Raw genomic sequence first — 21,379 nt, 5'->3', positions numbered from 1 at the left:
CTGACCAACCAATCACAGTGGGGTAAATTACTCTTGGGGGCGTGACAATGACAGGGCTTGAAAGCAGGACACCTGACAGCCCCCTCCCTCCCCGGACCACATTAAGGAGTTCCTTACTTTCCTTTAAACGTATTTTTTGGCTCGTAATTTTCTAAATACATGCAGTCCGTGCTGAACATTTCTCTGGGTCGCACAGACCCGGAGGAAGGTTTAGGGTTTTGGTTAAGCGCGCGGCGGCGTGTCACCTCCGACCACAAATGTATTATGCACGGCTGTTAGGGCATCTCACCGCTCCTGCGGGAGTCAGGTCAGCTGAAGAGAATAAATGTCCCACACCTCCACGCGTGACAGCTAATGGGGCTTGAACTTAAAATATGTGCGAGTGACAAGATTTAGTTTTAGACACTGAAAACCCGTGGGGAAAATGCATCGATAGATGTGTAGATGATCCAGCACCGCACCTGGATCGTTGGGGAGACCAGGCGGCGGGGGGGCGCGAATGAAGGACAACAGGAAGTTGGAGTTGTCCTTACCATTCAATTTAGTTTTAATATTCCTCTCTCCCTCAGTATGACCTGTTATTATATATTTTATACTTATTTAAATGTTTTGTAATGTATGTAGCCTTTTTTTAATCAATTGGTATTTTCAATTATTTTGATTGATCACTGAACTACAAAAAACATCAGGACACATGTCCCATAATGCATTGTTTTGTAGTCATCAGGGCAGCTTTCAGTCAGTGCAGTACTAAATTTCCAGCTGTGTTCGCTCAGGTTGGGGCCTTGCTCCCACCCCTTACTCGTGATATTTTTGTTTTGATTGACAGGAGATGTTGGAGCAAAAACAAAAATATACGTCACACACCAGGTGATCTGTGCAGCGTTGAGTCCACCTGGGTGATCTCAAACACACTTTTGGTGTCACCAACATACATTTCCATCCGTTTTCTTTACTTATTTGTACTGCCATGACAGCGATGCTTTTGTCTGTTTACCTTGTTGCATTTTCAAAAGTGCAGAATAAAATGTGACACTGAATTTGAAACGGCACATTGTAATTTTTGCATCTATTATTAAAGTATTTATTAATAGTAATACAGTGGAAATTAGTAGATTTGGTTAGCATGTTGATTTACGGTATGCGCCCCTAAATTTTATGGTTGTGCCCCTAAAATTTTCAGTTGGGGGCCACTGTGCTCCTAGTGAAAAAAGTTAGTCTGGAGCCCTGAGTGAGAGTAAAAAGTATTTGATCCCGTATTGATTTAGTTGGATTACCCACTAATGAAGACATGATCATTCTATACTTTTAATGGTATATGTATTCTAACATGGAGAGGCAGAATATCAAAAGGAAAATCAGGAAAATAACTTTAAAGGATTTATATTAATTTATTAGTACTTCATTGAGGGAAGTAAGTATTTGATCATCTGGTAAGCATTGGGAACTCTGGGTTTCACAGACCAGTTAGACACTCCAAATCAAATTATTACCTGAAATGAAGACACATGTTCTTACTAATCACCTGTATCACAGACACCTGTACACAGAATCAGACAGATTCTAAACTCTCCAACATGGGTAAGACCAAAGAACTCTCTTATGACCTCAGAGACAGGATTGTTGACCTGCACAAATCTGAAATGGGCTACAAAAACCTTTACAAGATGCTGGATATTAAAGTAACAACTATTGGTTCAAAATATAACATGACTAGGCCTGAACAATATACCGCAAATTTATCGTTATCGCAATATCAAGCAGTGCAATATAGGGTTGTGCCGATGGACGATATCATCGTCCATCGTGATGGGTGACTGACATCCCGATGGAGAGACCACCATCGTGATGCCACGCCCCCGCCACGTTGCGCGTCGACACCATAAGCCGCGGTTACATGTACAAAATATCTTGATGGGATCAATGGTCGGATTAGAATCCAACCGTGTCCATGGGCCCAGAAAAATGTTTTCAGAATATAAAAACGTTCACTAAGGTCACACTTTCCGTCGGAATAAATCATTCGCACATGCGCAGTAGGGTTTGAAAAAAGGAAGGATATAAATTCCGCCGAGCATCTTTTTTTTTCAAACTTTATTGAATGTAACAATTCAATACAAAACAATGTTAAACAGCGCCGAGCGGCTATATACATTGACATGTCAGCTCGGTAATATACGAGACGATCTTCTAAACGTGCCTTTAATAATGTTACGGTTATTATGAAACACCTGTTCGCTCATCATTTGAATTTTAATCTGTGTGGTCAGTGCTTTTTCTGAACGAAGCCAAGATTAGCAGTATGCTAACACGGGCTAACAACATTAGCTTTGGGTGGTGCTGCTTGCTGGCTGCACGTAAACATGTAAGAATAACATCAGCCTTTATTTAGTCGGGACACGACTGGAAACACAAATCCGCCTGATTGTTTGAATGTTTTCTAAGGACTGAGCGACATTTCTGCTTTGAAGCTCAAACCGCTGTGTGTGCTGACGATCCGAGCTGTGCTCAGACACACACTATTAGACCCGGTTCTGAGTTCGGTTGCTTGTACCCCTAGAGCTGTGGGACGGATCGCAGTCTTAAATCTCCCACACATACCGCTCATGTACCCCCCCCCATCAAACACAAAGCTGTTAGTCCGCACTCCGCCGGTCCACTTGACTAGTGAAGTGCGGGAGCGGACTACTTCTTTCTATTTTGTTTGTTACTTTTTTTTTTAAAGTCACTTCCCTCAGTTTATACTGGATCATCACGTATTAGTTATTAGTTGGGAAATAAAATGAAAAAAAGCAAAAAAACGAATAGCAGTTATATAAGAACGAAAAATGTAAAAATACCCCCCCCCCCCGACGATGTCATCGTCCATCCCGATGGTTGACAGCAAACATCGTCAACAGCCAATTTAAGGGACATCGCCCAACCCTAGTGCAATATCCATATCGCAAAAGTCAGCAAAAATCGCAAAAATGGTTACCTTAAATGTGCTAAAACAATCCTATGCAGCTTGAAGCATTTAACAAATCAAATAAATCCATTTATGCATTTGAACCAATTGGACGGACACTTTCATGTTGTTGACCAATCAGATGAGCCTTTCATGTCAGATGTTTTCCTCCTACGTCAACGAGGGTCATTTGGATTATTATTTTTAACCTGTTGCAATGAAATGGTAATGATGTTTTTGGTTGTTTCGCTATTTGTTTATATACCGCAAATTATATCGTTATCGCAATATTGATCACTAATATCGCATATCGCAAGTTTTGCTCATATCGTGCAGCCCTAAACATGACCATCAATAGACCTTGGTCTGGTTCTCCACAGAAGATTTAACCGCATCGGGTGGCAATGATCATGAGAACAGTGAGAAATCAGCCTGCAACCACACAGCGGGAGTTAGTGAATGACCTCAAGGCAGCATGGATCAGCAAGGAATCAAACACTTTTTACTCTCACTGTAGGCAGGGTCACAATAACAGCGCAGCGTGAATGGACCCCTTATGACCCTATAGGGGAAAAAGCTCATTGTCCGAAGAGATTAATAGAAAAATAGATTCATTAGTTCTTAATAACAAGTAATGATTAATTAAAAACATGCTACATAGGTTGATTGAAAACTCTAAAATTGTCCATAGGTGTGAGTGTGAGAGTGAATGGATGTGTGATTGAGGATATTCTACCCTGCGACAGACTGGCGACCAGTCCAGGGTATCCCTTGCCTACGCCCAAGTGGCCGGGATAGGCTCCGGCAACCCCGTGACCCCGAAAGGGAATAAAATGGTTAAGAAGATGAATGAATGATTAATTGCACGGAAACTAATGGCATGACAGCTCTATAACACTGTCATATTTTATTGTTGTAAATATTTAAAAGCTACATTTTATAAATGATTGACTTAATAGCCAGAAAAACAGAAATAAAAAGTATTTTCCTAAACAGTGAAAGGGAACTTTGTGGCTCTTGTTGGGTTTTGATCTGGAAGAAACTGGATCAAATGGTTCTTTTAGTGTTAAAGGTTCCAGACTCTTGATCTCCACTGAAGCTATGAGTATGAAATGTCATTCCACAGACAAACCATCAACAAAATGATCCTGAGGCTGCTGAGGTTCTTATGGAAGTGAAGCAAATCTCAGCAGAGATGCAGTTTTTCTAAACTGAAATCACTGACATTAAACAGCCTGAACATTCATGGAGCTGAACTGGACACAGAAAAACCTCCCTGTTGTGTTTCCACCCACCAATGAGGAGCAGTTTGATGAAGATGAAGCTGCACTGGAGGAAGAATCAAAAAAAAGATGGAGAACAATTCTGACACTAAGCAGTTTTTCACTGATGTGTTCAGGTTTGAATCTTTTCTGTCTGCAGATCCATGAGCAGGACCCTGTCTTTGGGTTTTAGCTTGGAATGTAGTTTTGGAAATAGAATCTGTCCAAATGTCTGGAATTGGAGACACGGAGACATCAAAGAGGTTTAGATGAATTTTGGATTTGATAGAGAAATATGGTGAAAGGAACTAAACTACAAACTCAAGAGGCTCAAGATAGAACCGTTGAAGTGAACATAACGATAGTGTGGAGATGAAGCTCAGAGTCACACTGACCTGATGTGTGAGAGCTGTCCAGACTTTGGACATGACTTCTGTCTCTTCTCTTCCTCTGATCTCTATTCTGTGGGTCTGTCTCTTCATTTGTAGTTGATGTTGATTCTTCATGTTGATTTCCTTCTTCATCCTGACTGATGCAGAGTTCCTCTGGTTCCTCTTTAATCTGTGGAGGTTCTGGTTCCTCTGGTTCCTCTTTAATCTGTGGAGGTTGTAGTTTCTCCTGTTCCTCTTTAATTTGTGGAGGTTCTAGTTCCTCTTGTTCCACTATGAAGTTCATCTGCTGGTTGCAGAGATCTTCTTCTTCAGTCGTCCAATGCTGGGGGAGGACTGCAGGGACACAAACACAACAAGGAGCCTTTTATACATTTCCAGGACTTTTGTCGAGCACCAATAAACTCTGTGATCATTGGGGAAAATGCCTGAGGAGTCTGGACGATCGGAAGAGACTAATTCAAATAAATATATACTCTTGCCAGCATTTTGGGGCAAGATTTTTCTAACAAATTAATTCAAGCCCATGTTGGAAAAATGAGTTAATCCTAGTCATATTCTTAGGAAAAATCCCAAACTTAAGACTACAGAATCTAATTAACAGGGATTTAACCACAAGTGAGTCAAATGATGCATTTATGAGGCGTCTAGCACACAGGTGACTAGAAAAGGGCATTTCTTAACAAAGAAAAGCCTGTCCCATTTCATGCTGTCAGCAATGGCTCCCCGTGGAAAATATATGTCACAAAATCTGAGAAAGGAAATCATTTCTTTGCACAAAAAAGGTGAAGACTGAAAGAAGATCAGCAAAGCTTTACATATCAGTCAAAATATTACAGCAAAAGTGATCCAAAAATGTAAGACAGATGGAAGTGCAACCATTTTACAGAGACGTCCATGCTGTCATCAGGACAGGAGCATCTTCTGATGAGAAGGGTTGAAGAAAATCGCCATGCAGGTTCACTGCAGTTAGCTAACACAGTAAAAAGCAAAACTGGAGTGACTAGTTCCCATGACACCATACGGCGCACACTACAGATGAAGGGTATGCATGGTTATCGTCCATGTAGGAAGCCTCTCCTAAAGCCTATACACAAAAAAGCACGCCAAGGATTTGCTAGGGCCCATGCTGAAAAAGATGAAGACTACTGGGACCCAAGACTCTGGAATAATGAGATAAAGATCCTAAGGAAGATTTTTGGAACCAATGGTTTTAAAACTGTATGGTATTGCAAAGGGGAGGATATCAAAGAAAAATACCTGGTGCCTACAGTGAAACATGGTGGTGGCAGTGTCATCATGTGGGGCTGCAAGAGTACTGCTGGTGTGGGTGAGCTGCATTTCATTGATGGAATCATGAACTAAACAATATACTGCTCTATACTGGAGGAGAAGATCCTGCCATCACTTCATCCACTTGGTCGTGGAGGGCTTTTCCAACACAACAATGATCCAAAACACACTTCTAAAGCCACTGTTGCATTTCTGAAGAACAGGGTGAAGGTGATTGAATAACTAAGTATGTCTCCTGATCTGAACCTAATCCAACACCTGTGTGGAATTTTGAAGAACAAGTTGAGCATCACTCTCCATCCAGCATCCAGACTCTAAGATAAGTTATGCTTGAGAAATGGAAAAAGATTGATGTTAGGCGCCAACTTGTTCATTCCATACCTAGAAGTTAGATAGATAGATAAGCTTTATTACAGACTCAAGGTCCATTTGCCAAAAAAGTACACAAAACATATAAAAGACTTAACAGAACACTCAAACAGGTATAAGAAAAATGACATAAAAAGTATTAGATGAAAACAATGTCATAAAAGTATAAAAATCAATGACATAGGAATATGTAAACAATGAGATAAGAGTATAAAAACAATTTAAAAAAAACAGCTATCATGAACTTAATATAAAGTCTTGGTGCTGTCCTTAAAAATCATGCTGCTCATACAAAATACTAGATGTACCGTAATTTCCGGATTATAGAGCGCACCTGAATACAAGCCGCACCCATCCATTTTCACGTGTTTAACTTCTTTTGTACATACACAAGCCGCGTCAGAGTACAAGCAGCATGCATTACACAACATGGTCAGCCTGACAAATCACGTCCTGACTACCAGACTGAGTGCAATTCATTAGGACATTGTGGGAGGAGACAGCTTTGTGTGAGGCTCATGTGTTTGAATACACCCACATCTGCCAAACAGCATGGACCTCTATTCTGTTCACAAGTCCCTCAGTTATGTGTTTTGTTTTGTTTTTATTTTAGTTTTTTTTTTACTTATTGACAATCTAGGTATCATACATAAAATTTCAAACAGTAACCATATAAACAACATTACATCCCTCATTTATGATGAGGAAATTTACATTCGTGATTCCCCATTTCCCATGAGTCTTAGGGGCTAAAGGCGGGTCTAACCCCCGGCTCGCCACACTGTTGTACCTGTTTAAGAATGAGCAAGGAGCAACAGTGGATTGAGGGGCGAACGGAAGAACAGCTTTCCTTCCGCTTGTGTCGCGGCAGCATTATGATAGTAACGGGGCTGGTTAAAAAAACACACCAGTAATATAAAGCAGCGGCGACTGAAAAGCGAGCGCCTCAGCGCAGGGCGTGAGTCAGAAGTTTCCTTCCACAACAAACACTGTTGTGCAGCCTGCAGAATTGCTCAACATGGTGGAATGCTGGAACGCTGAGGAATGTGAACACGCTGTGGAATGTTAACCCCACCCACATTGAGCCCGTTTGCTGTGGAATGTTAACCCCGCCCACGTTGAGCCCGTGCATTTGATTCACCTTCGTCAGTGCAGTTGTGATTGCAGGACAGGGGAAGAATCAGTGGAGCACATTTTGTGTCATTGGTAATTGTATAAGGAAGAAAGAGAACAGAGGGAAAATTTGAATGGTGCAATTTTTTTTATGTATCACTCAAAAAATGATTCAAGCCCCTCTTTCATGTAACACTATAAAATTCTGTTTGTTTTATTTAAATATATTTATTTTAAAAGAATGTATCAACATTTAATTGACCTAACACAAAATGTATTAATAGTAGGGCTGTGACGATCACTGCATCACCGCACTTATTTTCCCGTTTTTTTTAAAGTTCAGCATATGGTGCGTGATTGGAACAATAATAAAAACATTAAACACATTTGTCTTTGCTGATAATTTCCTTTTTCTGCCAGTCCTGTGTTCAGACTTTCCTTCTTTCCTTCAAACTATTCTCTCCTTCTCTCCCACAGCGCCTGTCACTCTGTTGTCGGCGCGCGCTCTGCGCTGCACGTGACACGCGGCTCCCTTTACAGACACACAGGCGGGCGCTTTCAGAAGCACACATCCTCATTCTACAACCAATGTTTCTGTCTTGCAAGGAAATATGACAAATTTACTGCGTTCTAATTATTAATTTCCATTGTATTCATTTCTGTTATAAGCTGCGTGCGTTCTTAAGTGCGAGACACGGCTGCCCACCAAAGGATTTTGTGTTAGGGGCGGGTTATTGTTCTCCTTCACTCTGTAACACCGAACATGAACGCGCACTGTTAGATTTCGATGAATAAAGGCCTATTGCCCTGCGTCTCCATGGGTCTCAGGCTTCATGGCCAGCGGAAAGGTGACAAAGTGTCTGCAGTCTGCGACACCACGCCCCCTGGTGGTTCATCACCGCAGTTATGAAAAATCCGACACCGTCACAGCTCTAATTAATAGTTTCCCCTATAACTCCAGTAATCCAAAATAATTGAGTTCAAGTAAGGGGCATGCTGTTGAATGCTGTTTTCCTGTTTCTCTTTATTTTTTCTTTTTGCCGTCTTACGGCTACAATTTTTCACCTATTTTTACCATTCAACTATTAAAATGTTCAACTCCTTGGTCTAATGCCTGGTATGACTTTTGGTCCTTCAAATCCTTCGACTTTTCAAAATTGAAAACTTTTGTTCGTTTTTTTTCACGTACAAACGCAGAAACTTGTAAAAGGCATAAGAAGACAGCAATCACTGTATAAATTCTCTAATTCAATTAAATATTTTTTTTATTTAGCGCAAATTCGAACTACAGACGTCTCAATGGGCTTCATACCGGTAATTGTAAGGTAAACATATAATAATGGATCATGAATACATAGAATGCATTAGGATAATACTATACTTTAACAAAACAGACTAAACTAAACTGATATTCCTGCCCTTAGACAACCCCCCCCCCCTTCACGTTAAGGAAAAACCGGCAGGTGGCAATATTGCACATGGAAACTTGTGGGGGTTAACATTCCACAGCGTGTTCACATTCCTCAGCGTTTCAGCATTCCACTATGTTGTGCAATTCTGCAAGCTGCAGCAAGGGGTAGTTGGACACCTCTGCACTCCGCGCTCGCCAAGCGGGCTCCCTGTCTCCTTCCTATCTTCTCCGACACGCCTGGCCAGGGTGGCTCCAGGGAGTAGCGCTTCATCCCCATTGCGCCGGTGGACGGAGCAAATCGTGTCTGTGCAGAGCAATCGGACTTAATACGGTATGTTTTGTGGATGAGGGGCGGACGCGTTGTTACGTGTAGGAGCCATCAGACTGCCATCTGTCCTGCAACTCTATGTGAACGAGCAGCAGGAGAACATGTCTCCAGCTCACACGGAGGCTGTGAGCTTTTCAATGCAAAATTCCGCTCAGTCCATAGAAACCGTTAAAATGAGCACGTCAATTTGTGTTCCCAGTCGTGTCCCGACAAAATAAAGGCTGTTATTCCCACATATTTATGTGCAGCCAAGCTGCAGATTGCGACATTTCCCGCATCGATTCATGTTCATTAAAGGCTAAATGTTGTTGTTAGCGCATGTTAGCCTTCTCCTAACCTATCTTCCGGCTTCATTCTGCCACAAAAAAGCACTGACCACACAGATTAAAAATAAAAAGTTGCGCAAACAGGCGCTTCATAATAACCATAACATAACAATAATAAAAGCATGTTTAAAAGATCATCTCATATATTACGGAGCTGCTAATAGATGGGCTAGTGTTCTCTCTGGATTTTGGTGGATTTTTCACGCTGCTTTTAACGGTTGCTTTTAACTTGAAAGCTGCATCATATTGTAGTGGCGATCACGTGCACGTTGGGTCTAATGGCACCAAAGGATTCTGGGATGCGGCCAGGCATGCATGTTTCTTTTTGTTGAACCATGACTGAAGTCTCTAAGACCTGAAGATAAGTCCATGCTGTTTGGCTGCTAAGAGGTGTGTTGAAAAACAAATGGCTTATTGCTTGGAGTTGGATAGAATATTCAACCCATGCTCTGAGTTCGAAAGTACGTTCATGGCAGCCGCCAAGTAAATCCATAGATTAGCCGTGTCATTGAATAAGCCGCAGGGCTGTGAGCGCAGGACAAAAGTAGCAGTTTATAGTCCGAAAATTACGGTAGTAGTTTTTCTTGCAGTGTGAATTCATTTTGGCTTCAACCAATTGAAGTACAACTGAAGATGCGATGAAAACCTTCATTTCATGTTATGGAATGCAGGGATTGTGTTTAAAAAATGCTTTAGTTTTTCACATTATTATGCAATTTTTTTGTTCAACCCATGGAATAAAAGCTGAAAGTCTGCACTTCAATGGCATCAGAGTTATTTTATTTTAAATTCATTGCTGTAATGTGCGGAAACAAAATTAGAAAGAATGTGTCTCGGTCCAAATATTTATGCTCCTGACTGTACTTTCTTTTAACGCATTTTGGGGCAAGATATGATTGGTACAAAACAATTCAACAATGCCAGAAATCGTGCTGTGACAGGGGAAACAAATTCAGCGGAATCATATATTGGCACAAGAACTCGGTCTGATATTGAAGTTGTCATTTTGGCTCAGGTGTAGTCACGCCCCTATGTCTTCTGCATTGGTCTGATTGGTTCTACAAACCATAAAATCAGTCCTTTGCGTATCACCATACTAGCCGTCAATTTAAACGCGTTCATGGAATGAAATAGATTCATTATGGACCCAAATCCTTTTCTTAACCATTTTGGAGCCAAATGATTCGTTTCTAAAAGTTATGTATTGGCAGTTCCATAAAGGAGTGTTAAGTGGACTATAATTGTGTTTATAAATGAGTTTCTAATACAGGAGAACTTGCTGATGAAAGGATGAGAGTTGAATGGGTGGTAGTTTTTTAATGAATAAAAAGTTGGATTCTTCTTAGGTTGAAAAATATTTTATTAGGAATAGTAAACCAAATCTTGTTTGGATTTTTAAGAAATTATATAAAATGTTTATTTTAAGGTGCTGTTAAATTCTATAGCTTGTAGGCCTCCATCTTCGTATTTTTAGTTAGAATATCTTGTTTAATATAGTGCGTTTGTCGCTTACTTATGAAGTCAAAATTGATTCGATCAATAGATTTAATGGTTTGTCTAGGGACATCTATATAATAGCTTGGATATATATGTATCTTTATACGCTTTCAATTTTGGTGACGTGATCCCTACCAAAAATTGATAAATCTCTGTGCCCAGAGAGGTACATTTCTCTTGTTTGTATTGTTAATATTTCAGTTTTTCCAGGTCTGTTTTGTCTTTATCCCCTCTCACCCTGACGAACTTTACCATCACCATAGTGGACTTTGTCCGTTTCCTCGGCACCACCATCACGCAGGACCTCAAGTGGGAGCCGTCCATCAGCTCTCTGCTCAAAAAGGTTCAGCAGAGGATGTACTACCTGCGGCAGTTGAAGATAGCCGAGCTGCCGGCCCGAATGATGGTGCAGTTCTACACGGCCATCATTGAATCCATCATCACCTCCTCCATCACTGTGAGGTACGCTGGAGCCACAACCAGGTACATTAACAGTCTGCAGCGTATTGTACGCTCAGTAGAGAAGGTGATCGGCTGCGGCCTCCCATCTGTCCAGGTACTATATGTCTCCAGAACCCGGGGACGTGCAAGCCGGATAGCTGCCGACCCTTCTCACCATGGACATCACCTACTGGAACTAATCCCTTCAGGCAGGAGGCTAAGGTCCATCAGGACCAGAACCTCAAGACATAAGAACAGTTTCTTTCCCTCTGCAGTCAGACTCTTGAACACCCTTTAACCCCCCCCCCCCCCCCCAAACTTCACTTCAATGTCCAGTCAGTCACCAGCCCACTACCTGCACCTTGATCATTCTCAGTTTGCACTGTTTTTGGCACTGTTTGCACTACTTACTCTATTTATTTATTTATTGTTCTTCTGACCATTTAGTAAAATTTTTGTCGCTTACTGTTCTTCTGTTTTATGTTGCACACTGGCACCGAAGCAAATTCCTACTCTGTGTAACTACACAAAATTTGGCAATAAAACTTCTTGAGTCTTGAATCTTTAGTTATATGCTTTTCAAGGAATGCAACTGTAGATTTAATAGAAATATTATAAACATTAGATGATGTTCATGGTTTAATAGGTAAGATCTAAAATGGCAGCAACATTGGTGCTATCCAACTGCACAGTTTGGATCCAGATCGCAGCTCAGACGAGGAAAACAAAACAAGAACGTTCATGGATCTATTTGTCTGCAGGTGGATGCAGTGAACAAACCTGCGATGTGTAGCTGAAGCTGCGGGTTCCAGCTGATATCCAGCAGTCTGCGCTGACGACAGAGCTCCTCCTCGTTCTGGACGATGGTTCCTTCAGCAGCAGAAAGTTGTTCTCTGACAGAACCTTCCTGAGGTTCTGAAGACATGGTTCCTGCTCCGATCTTCAGCTCCAACTCCCACAAACACCGCCGTCCTCTTCACTGCAGCTCCGATCATCGATCATCTGCTAGTCTCACAAATCACATTCACAGCAATCCACGTTGTCTTTCCGTTCAACACAATTGTCTCAAACTGTTAACCTCAATGTCTTTTTCAATTTAAAAAAAACTTCTTCACTCATTTACGACACTTTGGAAAATGCTAGGAGTTCCCACACGAACCACGTATCGTCCTTTCTGTCCAAAAACCTCATAAACGTCCCAAGAAAACAAAGCCGTCTTCTCAACACAAGCTAACGCTGTTAGCCTGCTAACAAGCTAACTGTTAGCGCCACGTGAGGTTTACTTCCGGGTCAGATGCAGAAACTTTATTGAAAAAGAAACATAGAACCTGCTTAACTGGACCTTAGTATGGTTCAATATTCGTCCAATGTTTCTTAAAACAGTTTTAATTCAGGAAATAATAAGGAAAAAAAAAATAAAAAAAAGTATGTTAAGAGTTGAATGTATGTTCACTCTTACTCTTTCTACTCCATTTCCCATGAGTCACTTCTGTTCCCATGAGTCATTGTTGTATCTCTGTGTCGAGGGTTGATGACATCACTCGCTAAATAAATGAACTATGATGTACAAGGGAGACATCCTTCCTAATGGCACCACCCCAAGTTTCAAAGTCGATGTAGGAATCCCTCAAGGTTGTCCCATCTCTCCATATCTGTTCTTATTAGCTACTGAAATGTTGGCCATTTATATTAAGAATTGTAGTGAGATCAAAAAGTTAAATGTCTTGGGCACAGAGATCATTATTAGCCAGTTAGCAGACGACACAACACTGTTTTTAAAAGATGAGCATCAAATTAAAGCAGCTATTGAAAAAGTCAAACACTTTTCCAAAGCATCAGGGTTAAACTTAAACTTAAAGAAATGTGAACTGTTGGCTATTCATGACACACCCTTAAAAGAAATCAATCATATCCCCATTAAATCAGAAATTAAATACTTGGGCATCTATATCAACAAAGACCAAAAAATAAGCCAATCAAGGAATGTGGGTGAAAAACTTGATGAATGTAAGACGAGGTTGAATATGTGGCTCCAAAGAGATATATCGCTGCTGGGTCGGATCTATCTGACAAAGATGGAGGGTTTGTCTAGATGTATTTATCCCTCTTACTCTAATGCCATCCCAAACAAAATGATAAAATCCATCAACCAAATGACGTTTAACTTTATTTGGAGAAACAAGCCTCATTACATGAAAAAAAACTATATGGTCAAAGAATTTAAGGATGGGGGTCTCAAAGTTATTGATTTTGACTGTCTTAACGGAACCCTGAAAATAAACTGGTTGAAATCGTGGATCAAACACAACCAATCCTTCTGGTTTTGTATCCCAAATTATTTATTTAACAAATTAGGCGGGTTAAAGTTGGTGCTTATTAGTGATTTTGACATTAATAAGCTCCCTATAGCATTATCAGAGTTCCACAAACAAATTCTACTATACTGGAAAATCTTGTATGTGCATAATTTCTCGCCACACTCAAATATCATTTGGAACAACAGATACATCCTCCACAGAAACAAATCTTTGTTTTGTGCTGAATGGTTTGACAGAGGAGTCTGGTCGGTGTCTGATCTGATGGATACGGAGGGAAATTTATTAGATTATGAGCAATTTTGTTTAAAACATAACTTTAATCCTCCTATTTCAGAATTTTTGAAAGTACGCAATTCTCTTCCTCGACAATTTGTATTTCTAACAAGGAACACAATGACACATTTAAAGATAAAACCACAGTTAGCCACATTGTCAATTGAAGGATGCCCTCTAATGGACAGAAAATGTAATAACTCATTTATCAGAAATTGGTTCATTGAAAGGTTTTTTCCTGGTCGACAAAACAAAAATAATATACTGCAGAAATTTGAACAAAATGTTGTTACTAAATTAAGAACCGATTTCATGAAACTTCCTATTCCCCCAAAAGTTAAAGAAACACACTTCAAGATTATGAATGATATCTATCCTTCCAAAGAACTACTTAGATTACGTTTCAACATTGATGACAACAGCTGTTCCTTCTGCCAAACTGCTGTTGAAGACATCGACCACATATTTTTCCTGTGTGATGTTGTACAAGTGTTTTGGTTGGATGTTTACAAATGGTTAAGACATAAATTTCCATTCATCATGGACTTCTTTTCCAAAGAAGTCATAATCTTTGGCCTGTCAATACACAACAATGTAAATAATGTATGTATCAATACTGTGTTATGTTTAGCCAAGTTTTTTATACACAAAAATAGGTTACAGAAATGCCACCCCAGCTTTAGCTTCTTTAATAATGAGGTCAATTTATACTTAAAATCTATAAAGTTAATCGACTCACCTAAAGCCATAACAATTTATGACACCCTGAGTGATATTCCTGATGTCTAAGACAGTTTATTTATATTTTGTATCCCCCTGCTTTTTGCAACACTATCCAACTCTGACATTGTTGTTCTCTTATGTTATACTTTTCCCTGATTTCTCTATGATTATGAATATAAATAGGTTTATGTTTGCATATTGATAAGAATTTTTCTTCTTTTGGCTTCCTTTCCAATTATAGTATTCTCTTTTGTATTCGCCATATTTTGTAATTTTTATGTAAATGTTCTGGTATTGTTTTGTATTGTGTTCTATAAATAAAAAATAAAAAAAATAAAATAAAAAAATAAAAAATGTACAAGGGAGACTTTTTTTTGGAATTGTACTATTATTAGAAATCTTTGGAAAAGGTGTTTACAATTTATTAGAAATCACATTCACCCCAACTTTACTCTGAAGTTTGAATATATCGTTTTTTGCTTTCACAATAAAAACCTGGACTCAAATAAAAAACTCATAAATAATCTTATTATTATTATTGGCAAATTTTACATTCATAAATGTAAATTTTCTTCATCTTCTATTTTTTCCCTGTTTTAATCAAACAAATTGAAATGTATATTGGTAACATCTCCAAGACTCTTAATCATAAGCTGTATGTCTGTATGAAAGTTGCAGAAACCTGAATGTTTTTATGTAACATGTATATATGAATACTCCCCTGGCATATCTGAAATTTATTTTGTAAAATTGTGTTTTGTATTGTACTTCAGTTTTATACAAAAAAGTAAAAAAAAATATGTGGAAAAAAATATATACAAGGGAGACGTTTTTGTTCCGTGCTCAATGACTAGTAATATGCCTAGAGGAGGCTAAAGTTGATCCTGTCCCGGAGTCTTCTTCATCTATCCACCACACGGATGAAAGATCGGAGCTGCGCTCAACAAAGTACATTTTCGTGGAAACTTTGTTAGAGCTGTTGTGACGTCATCACACTGTATCTCATTACAATGCATAGATTTGACTGCAAAACGCTTTGGAGACGAAATAAACCTCATCACATTTGTTCATTGTATTCTTAAACTACAAAAATGGATAGAGAAATGTCTTTAGTGAACAAAGAACTAACATTGAATAAAGTGGATTCAAAGGCAAAAAGACTAAAAAACTGTTTCTAAGAGAATTAACAAACAAACAGTATAAAAAGTGTTAAAAGAATAAAAATAAACATTAAACTGTAGTCAATAACAAAGGCAATCAAACATTTTTGAAATTCACATGACAGTGAAAACACAATAGAGAAGTTTCCTGAATTCCAGTCAAATTAGATTAACTAATTTAAAAAGTAAAAAACTGAGATGTAACTCAATAAAAGGAAAGTGAAAAAAATTAAAGGTCTTTGGAATGCAAACATGTTTCGACATTCTGCAAAGGTTTTTTCAATTGTCTATTTTGAATCAAAACAAAAATTGCAGAAAATAAAATAAGTCAATACAAGACTTTGAAAATTTGATTTGAAAGGGGATTGGAAGAAGCTTATGCTCATAAGAATCCAATCCCCCACTCAACACCACTCATAACAGACAACAACAAAATGTAACATTTCACAATATAACGTTAACACACTACATACACAAGACAAAGACAGACAAACGTGCCCAAACACTCCGACCACACCCACGCAAAAGAGAAAATAAAAAAGGGAAGAAATAACAGAAAACCTCATCTGAAAAAGAAACAAGAACAAACCAAGACATACCAACAACACAAGTAAGCATATATAAACACATGTTCTTTTGTCTTTTCCTTCTCCTCCTCCTTCAATTTCCCCCCCTTCCTTCCTTTTTTTTCGACCTTTATGTATGTATTTTTTTTTTGTCTTTTTCTTCCTTTCCCTCTCCCATAGCTTATGGAGATTCAATAGAGAAAATAAATAAATAAACCCTCTAACTTATAGATGTGAAACATGCATGTATAACAGGTATACCATAGCCCCACTGTATTCCTAAGCCTTTTGATCATCGTTACATTGCTTCATGGTACTTATTCATTATGTATCTTTTAAAGAAACATTTAAACTGGACAAGACTTTTACAAGTTTTCATATCCTCCGGTAAGTTGTTCCATAGTGTGACACCCTTCACTGAGATGCATATGGATTTTAGAGTTGTCCTTACCTTAGCTTGATAAAATCTATTGGTTCCTCTCAGGTTGTATTTATTTACCGCATCTCGGCTTTGAAACAAAGTTTGAATATTAAATGGCAGAGAATTTATTGATACTTTATACATGATTTGAGCAGTTTTAAAATCAACCAAACACTGTAATTTTAAATAAAATGTGTTAAGAAAAAGTAAATTGGTGTGCTCATTATATTTAAATTGTGAACTAATCTGATGGCTCGCTTTTGGAGTATAACTAAAGGATGCAGATTTGTTTTGTAACAATTTCCCCGAACTTCAATACAGTAATGCAAATATGCCATTATGAAGGAGTGATACAAAATAAATAAGGCGTATTGATTAAGCGTCGAGCTACTGTGTTTGAGGTTTGCAACAAAGCTTATCATCAATAATTACACCCAAAAACACAGGTTTTTGCGCTTTCTCAATAGCTGTATTATTGATAATAATTTGCACTGGCAGTTCCTTACACTGTCTCCTAAATAACATAAATTTAGTCTTTTTCAGATTCAAAGATAGCTTATTCCTACCAAACCAATATTTTAACTTGTAAATTTCTTGAGTTATGTCACTTAGAAGTTTCTCTAAATTCTCCCCTGAACAAAGAATGTTGGTATCATCTGCAAATAGTATGAATTTCATAATTTGTGATAATTTACATTTATCATTAATATAAAGTAGAAACAGGGTTGGTCCAAGAATTGAACCTTGAGGTACACCGCAAATGATTTTCCTATTTTTCGATTTATAATTACCAATTTGTAAAAACTGTTTTCTATCTTCCAGATAGCTCTTTAACCAGTTTTGTGTCAATCCTCTGATTTCATACTCTACCGATTTATTCATTAAAATATGATGGTCAATCGTATCAAAGGCTTTCTGCAGGTCTTTAAAAATTCCAATGATGAATTTATTTTTTCAATACAATTAGTAATCTCTTCAACAAGTTCAATTATGGCAAGTGATGTAGATCTTCCTTGTCGAAATCCATATTGACTGTTAATTAGCAAATTATTTTTCTCTATAAAATTAAGTAATCTCGAATTAAATAGTTTCTCCAATATTTTAGAAAGCTGAGGCAAAAGGGAAATTGGACGGTAATTGGTAAAAATCTGTGTCTTGATTCTGTGTCTTATTCAAATACTTTTTCAGTTAAAAAAACTTTTTGGAAAAGTTTAAAATAAATCACTGATCATTTCAGGTTGAGACAAAATAAGCACTTAATCTTTTTATTTTACTCTTTTTGTTTTTGCTTTCCATCATAATGACTAGTTAAATATCTCATGTAGTTTTGTAAAAAGATGAACTGTAGCTGTTTTTATTTTAAGCCTTTCTGCTTTTTCCATGTCTGATAGTGTTAATGTCTAACAGAAAGCCAGCATTCTTTCTTTTCTTCCTTGCAGGTTGTTGTTGTTCACATCTTGGCCCCTCCTGGACATTCAAGCAAACATTTCATTTTCATTAGAAACATTTTCTAACAGAAATAGTTTCTACTTTATTGAATAAATTGTGGTTTATAATCAGAGACATGAATGTTTTTCATTTTCAGTCAACAACAATCTTTAGATGTTCTTCATATTCAAAGTCACGACTGAGATCTTTCTTTTTCATGGAGCTGTTATGTTTTTGATCTTGAAACTGTATTAAACACCAAATATCCTCATTCTTCATGCTGATCAGGCAGAAATGCAGAAATGTGTGCTGCAGATCCCATGTTTGCCACTAGAGGGCAGCACAGCAGCTTCAGTCTTTGTCATTGTTGCTGTGTGAGCCTGAAGGAGCTTCAAAGTGAGCTGCAGCTTGGTTCAGACAAACCTCCACATTCACACACAGATGTGATCCTGAAGAAGTCTGAACAGAACATTTCAGGAGAACTCTTCAGTCCAGAACATGAGCCTGCATTGTTCCTGAAACTGGGATCAGAGTTCTGCTCTCTGCTCCAACAGAACCACCTCCATGAGCTCCTGGTTTCTTCTGGATCCTCCAACATTCAGACGCACTCTGAGTGACTTCATGTCTGCACGGAAACCTTCAGGATTCTCTTTTTTACACGTCTTTAACTCTGAACTTCGCCCTTCCCTCAGTCCTCATTCCACAGACGTCCAGGTGCACAGTCTTGGATTACTGCAACTCCCTTCTTTTTGGTTTACCAGAAAAACCTCTACAAAATTTACAATATGTTATAAACTCAGCTGATAGAATTATCACTCAAACACCTTCCATCCAACACATCACACCTGTTCTGCTGCAGCTCCATTGACTCCTAATCACACACTGAATTACATACAAAATACTTCTTCTGACTTTTAAATCCATCTACAACCTTGCCCCCTCAAATGTTTCAGATCTTGTTCATAGACCCACATCCGGGTGGGTGTGGCTCTATGAAAAAGATCTGAAATATTTGAGCCACACCCAGCCGGATGTCCCCACTGCACGCCTCGTTATGGGGAGCACAGGTTTCAGCTGCTCTGCCCCCAGGCTCTGGAACTTCATACCTCCTTTTACATTTTAGTGTCAACACAACTTTGTCGTCATATTGATCTGAACACAACTGAAACATGGAGTCTGACCTCAGAGTCTGCAGTCTGCAGTCTGGACCCTCTAGAAAACCACACAGAGGAAGAACTGCTGAATCCTGCAGGTTCATCTTGCTCAATCCAGTAGGTTGTTCTCGCTCAGGTCCAGTTTTGTCAGATTAGACGGGTTGTTCTTCACAGCTGATCTCTGTCAAACTGCAGTCCCTCAACCTGAAATCAGACGGGAAAGTGTGTTCAGGAGCAGTGATGCAACTGGAGGTCCAGGAACTTGGTAAATTCAGTCAGGCGGGACCCGCCCTGATGACAGACTGACAGATGACATTTTCACTATTTAGTTTTTTTTGTTTGTTTGTTTTTTGGGGGGGAGGGGTGACTCAAAAACATGAAGGTAAATTAAAGTGTCAAATATTTGAAATGAATTAAAAATCAAGTCAAAACTGACAAGGAACTGAAATGTCATTTACCATCATGAATTATTAACGACTAAAAACATTTTCAAAATGCATGGTAGAAATGCAGATTGAACTAACATTTGGAAAATAAAGTTTCACTTGAATTATGAAACCAAAAAAAGATGACAATTCAAAATCCAATTGATTTTGCTTTGATTGAAAGCTTTGATCCAAAAAATGTCAGCTTTAATTATTTTTCTTCATCTTGAATCCTAAATTGTGAAATGCATTTTTTAAATGACATGACCACATTCAAAGGGGAATTATTCACTGAGAATCGAAGATCGCTTTGATTTATGGGTAAAAATAAATAAATAAAAATAAATACCCATAGGAAAATCTTCATCACATTTGAACTTATTCATCATAAAATCAAGTGAATGAAGTAAGTTTAAACCTTCTGCAGATATTTCACAGAGGATGAAGATTAAACAAAAAGTTGCTGATTCATGAAAACTTATAAAAAAAATGAAGAATTTTCTCACAGCAGAGGTAAATTAGACAGAACCCTGTGAAGAAACTTTAGCACAGAAAATCTTCCTGATCAATCGTCCTTCATCAATTTAATTGATGAAGAAAATCTGAACACAGCTGCAGAGCTTTTCCAGGCTCTCTTAAGTCTGTTTTTGATCAGTTTGTCAAACATTTCTTTTCTAAACCTGAACTAAGCTCTTCCATAAAGACTCACTGATGAAACAAAAGAAGCAAGAGACTGAAACTTTGCTGACTCAGCAGGAAGAAGACCGTTGGACTCAAGGTCCAAAGTCTCAACTCAGTGACTGTAGCTAGAAGAAGACTGGAATGTTGTCCTGGATGATCTGTAGGAATGGAGCATGTTTGGATGCTGCTAAACACTCAGAAAAAAGGACTTTCTAAGAGATTTATTTTTTTCTATCTTTTGAAGGATGAAAAACATTTTTGTCAGGATTTGATTTCTGTGGTGTTGTTGCTCTGCCTGAAGGTACATCTGTCCTTGAAGGACCTTCATGACCAGGACTGCTGCTGAACTTGACCAGATAGTTGACGGCACATTTGATGGAAGAGACAGAACAATGCAATTTTTGAGTGTGTCTGAAGGTCTCACACTCAACAGAATTGAGCAATCCATATCAACAAATTATTCTGGCTTTAAGTGGGAATATTGTTGGAAAAAGCACAAAAACCAGCTGAAAAAAAGTCTTTGAAAGCATACATGGGACCCAAAATGTCTGAATGTGGCCCCGCAATGCAGCTGCTTATGGTTCTGCTGTTAGTCTAATGGAGGCAGAACTGTCTGGAAAGCTGATCTTTTTATATATATTTTTTTATCAATAACAGTGTTTTTCTTCAGCTTTACCCTAATATTATAGCTTGAATTTTTCAAGTTGTTTTGTTTGGGTTTCAAATCTTTATGTCTCAGATTTGACTCTATAGATTAACAAATGTTAAATATCTTCATGAGCAGACAGTAAGATATTTACAAATGCTGATAAATGTCTTTCTAAGCAGCCTAATACACATTAATAATGCTTGTT

General features: G+C 38.4%; 1 protein-coding gene across 5 annotated transcripts in view; it reads right to left on the bottom strand.

The window, feature by feature from the left end:
• Window positions 1–21,379, bottom strand: part of LOC101172625 (oocyte zinc finger protein XlCOF6-like) — a 185,082-nt gene that overhangs the window by 20,429 nt on the left and 143,274 nt on the right. The window contains exons 1-3 of one of the 5 annotated variants that reach the window (XM_023962254.1): window positions 12,157–12,707; window positions 4,605–4,934; window positions 3,821–4,441 (exon numbers count right to left, since the gene is read on the bottom strand). In XM_023962254.1, coding sequence (XP_023818022.1) covers window positions 4,191–4,441; window positions 4,605–4,934; window positions 12,157–12,301 — 726 coding nt within the window. In that variant the 5' untranslated portion in view covers window positions 12,302–12,707 and the 3' untranslated portion in view covers window positions 3,821–4,190. Of the gene's footprint in view, window positions 1–3,820; window positions 4,442–4,604; window positions 4,935–12,156 lie in introns of those variants that run through there. The other 4 variants (XM_023962227.1, XM_023962238.1, XM_023962258.1 and 1 more) reach the window with 4 other exon arrangements.

This window comes from Oryzias latipes, chromosome 2, assembly GCF_002234675.1.
Source record: "Oryzias latipes chromosome 2, ASM223467v1".
In the NCBI taxonomy this organism is placed as follows: domain Eukaryota; kingdom Metazoa; phylum Chordata; class Actinopteri; order Beloniformes; family Adrianichthyidae; genus Oryzias; species Oryzias latipes.
The sequence above is the reverse complement of the archived record's forward strand: the minus strand, read 5'-3'. Positions and strand labels throughout refer to the sequence as shown.